Consider the following 340-nt stretch of genomic DNA (forward strand, 5'->3'; position numbering starts at 1 on the left):
GGCTCCCCGAGGCTGCCAGCCGGCCTGACATACCCCCCAGCCCACACCTGCAGATGCTACAACTGCCAGCCAGGCACCCCCATCAGGGGCTGGCTGCTGGGGAGGAAGCCCAGCTCCGGAGGGGGAGGGGAGGGGAGCAGGGCAGGCCCGCACCTCGTAGGTGTAGTTGGGGCAGGACACCAGCAGGAAGAGCCAGGTGAAGGGGTTCTTGGTGGGGTACGGGATCTTCCTGGTCTTGGACCCTGCAGGCAGGACGGGAGGGGCAAGTGAGACCCCCCTCACCCAGCCTACCTGGTCTGCCCACCACCCCCTTGCCCCGGGCGGGCCACTCACCAGCCTG

At 69.1% G+C, this 340-nt stretch overlaps 1 protein-coding gene across 1 annotated transcript in view; it reads right to left on the reverse strand.

The window, feature by feature from the left end:
- Positions 1-340, reverse strand: part of TECR (trans-2,3-enoyl-CoA reductase) — a 25481-nt gene that overhangs the window by 540 nt on the left and 24601 nt on the right. The window contains exon 9 of the mRNA XM_077765353.1: positions 154-310. Within this exon, the coding sequence (XP_077621479.1) occupies positions 154-310 (157 nt within the window). The remainder of the gene's footprint in view (positions 1-153; positions 311-340) is intronic.

Source organism: Crocuta crocuta, unplaced genomic scaffold (assembly GCF_008692635.1).
Source record: "Crocuta crocuta isolate KB4526 unplaced genomic scaffold, BGI_CrCroc_1.0 scaffold693, whole genome shotgun sequence".
NCBI classification, from domain to species: Eukaryota; Metazoa; Chordata; class Mammalia; order Carnivora; family Hyaenidae; genus Crocuta; species Crocuta crocuta.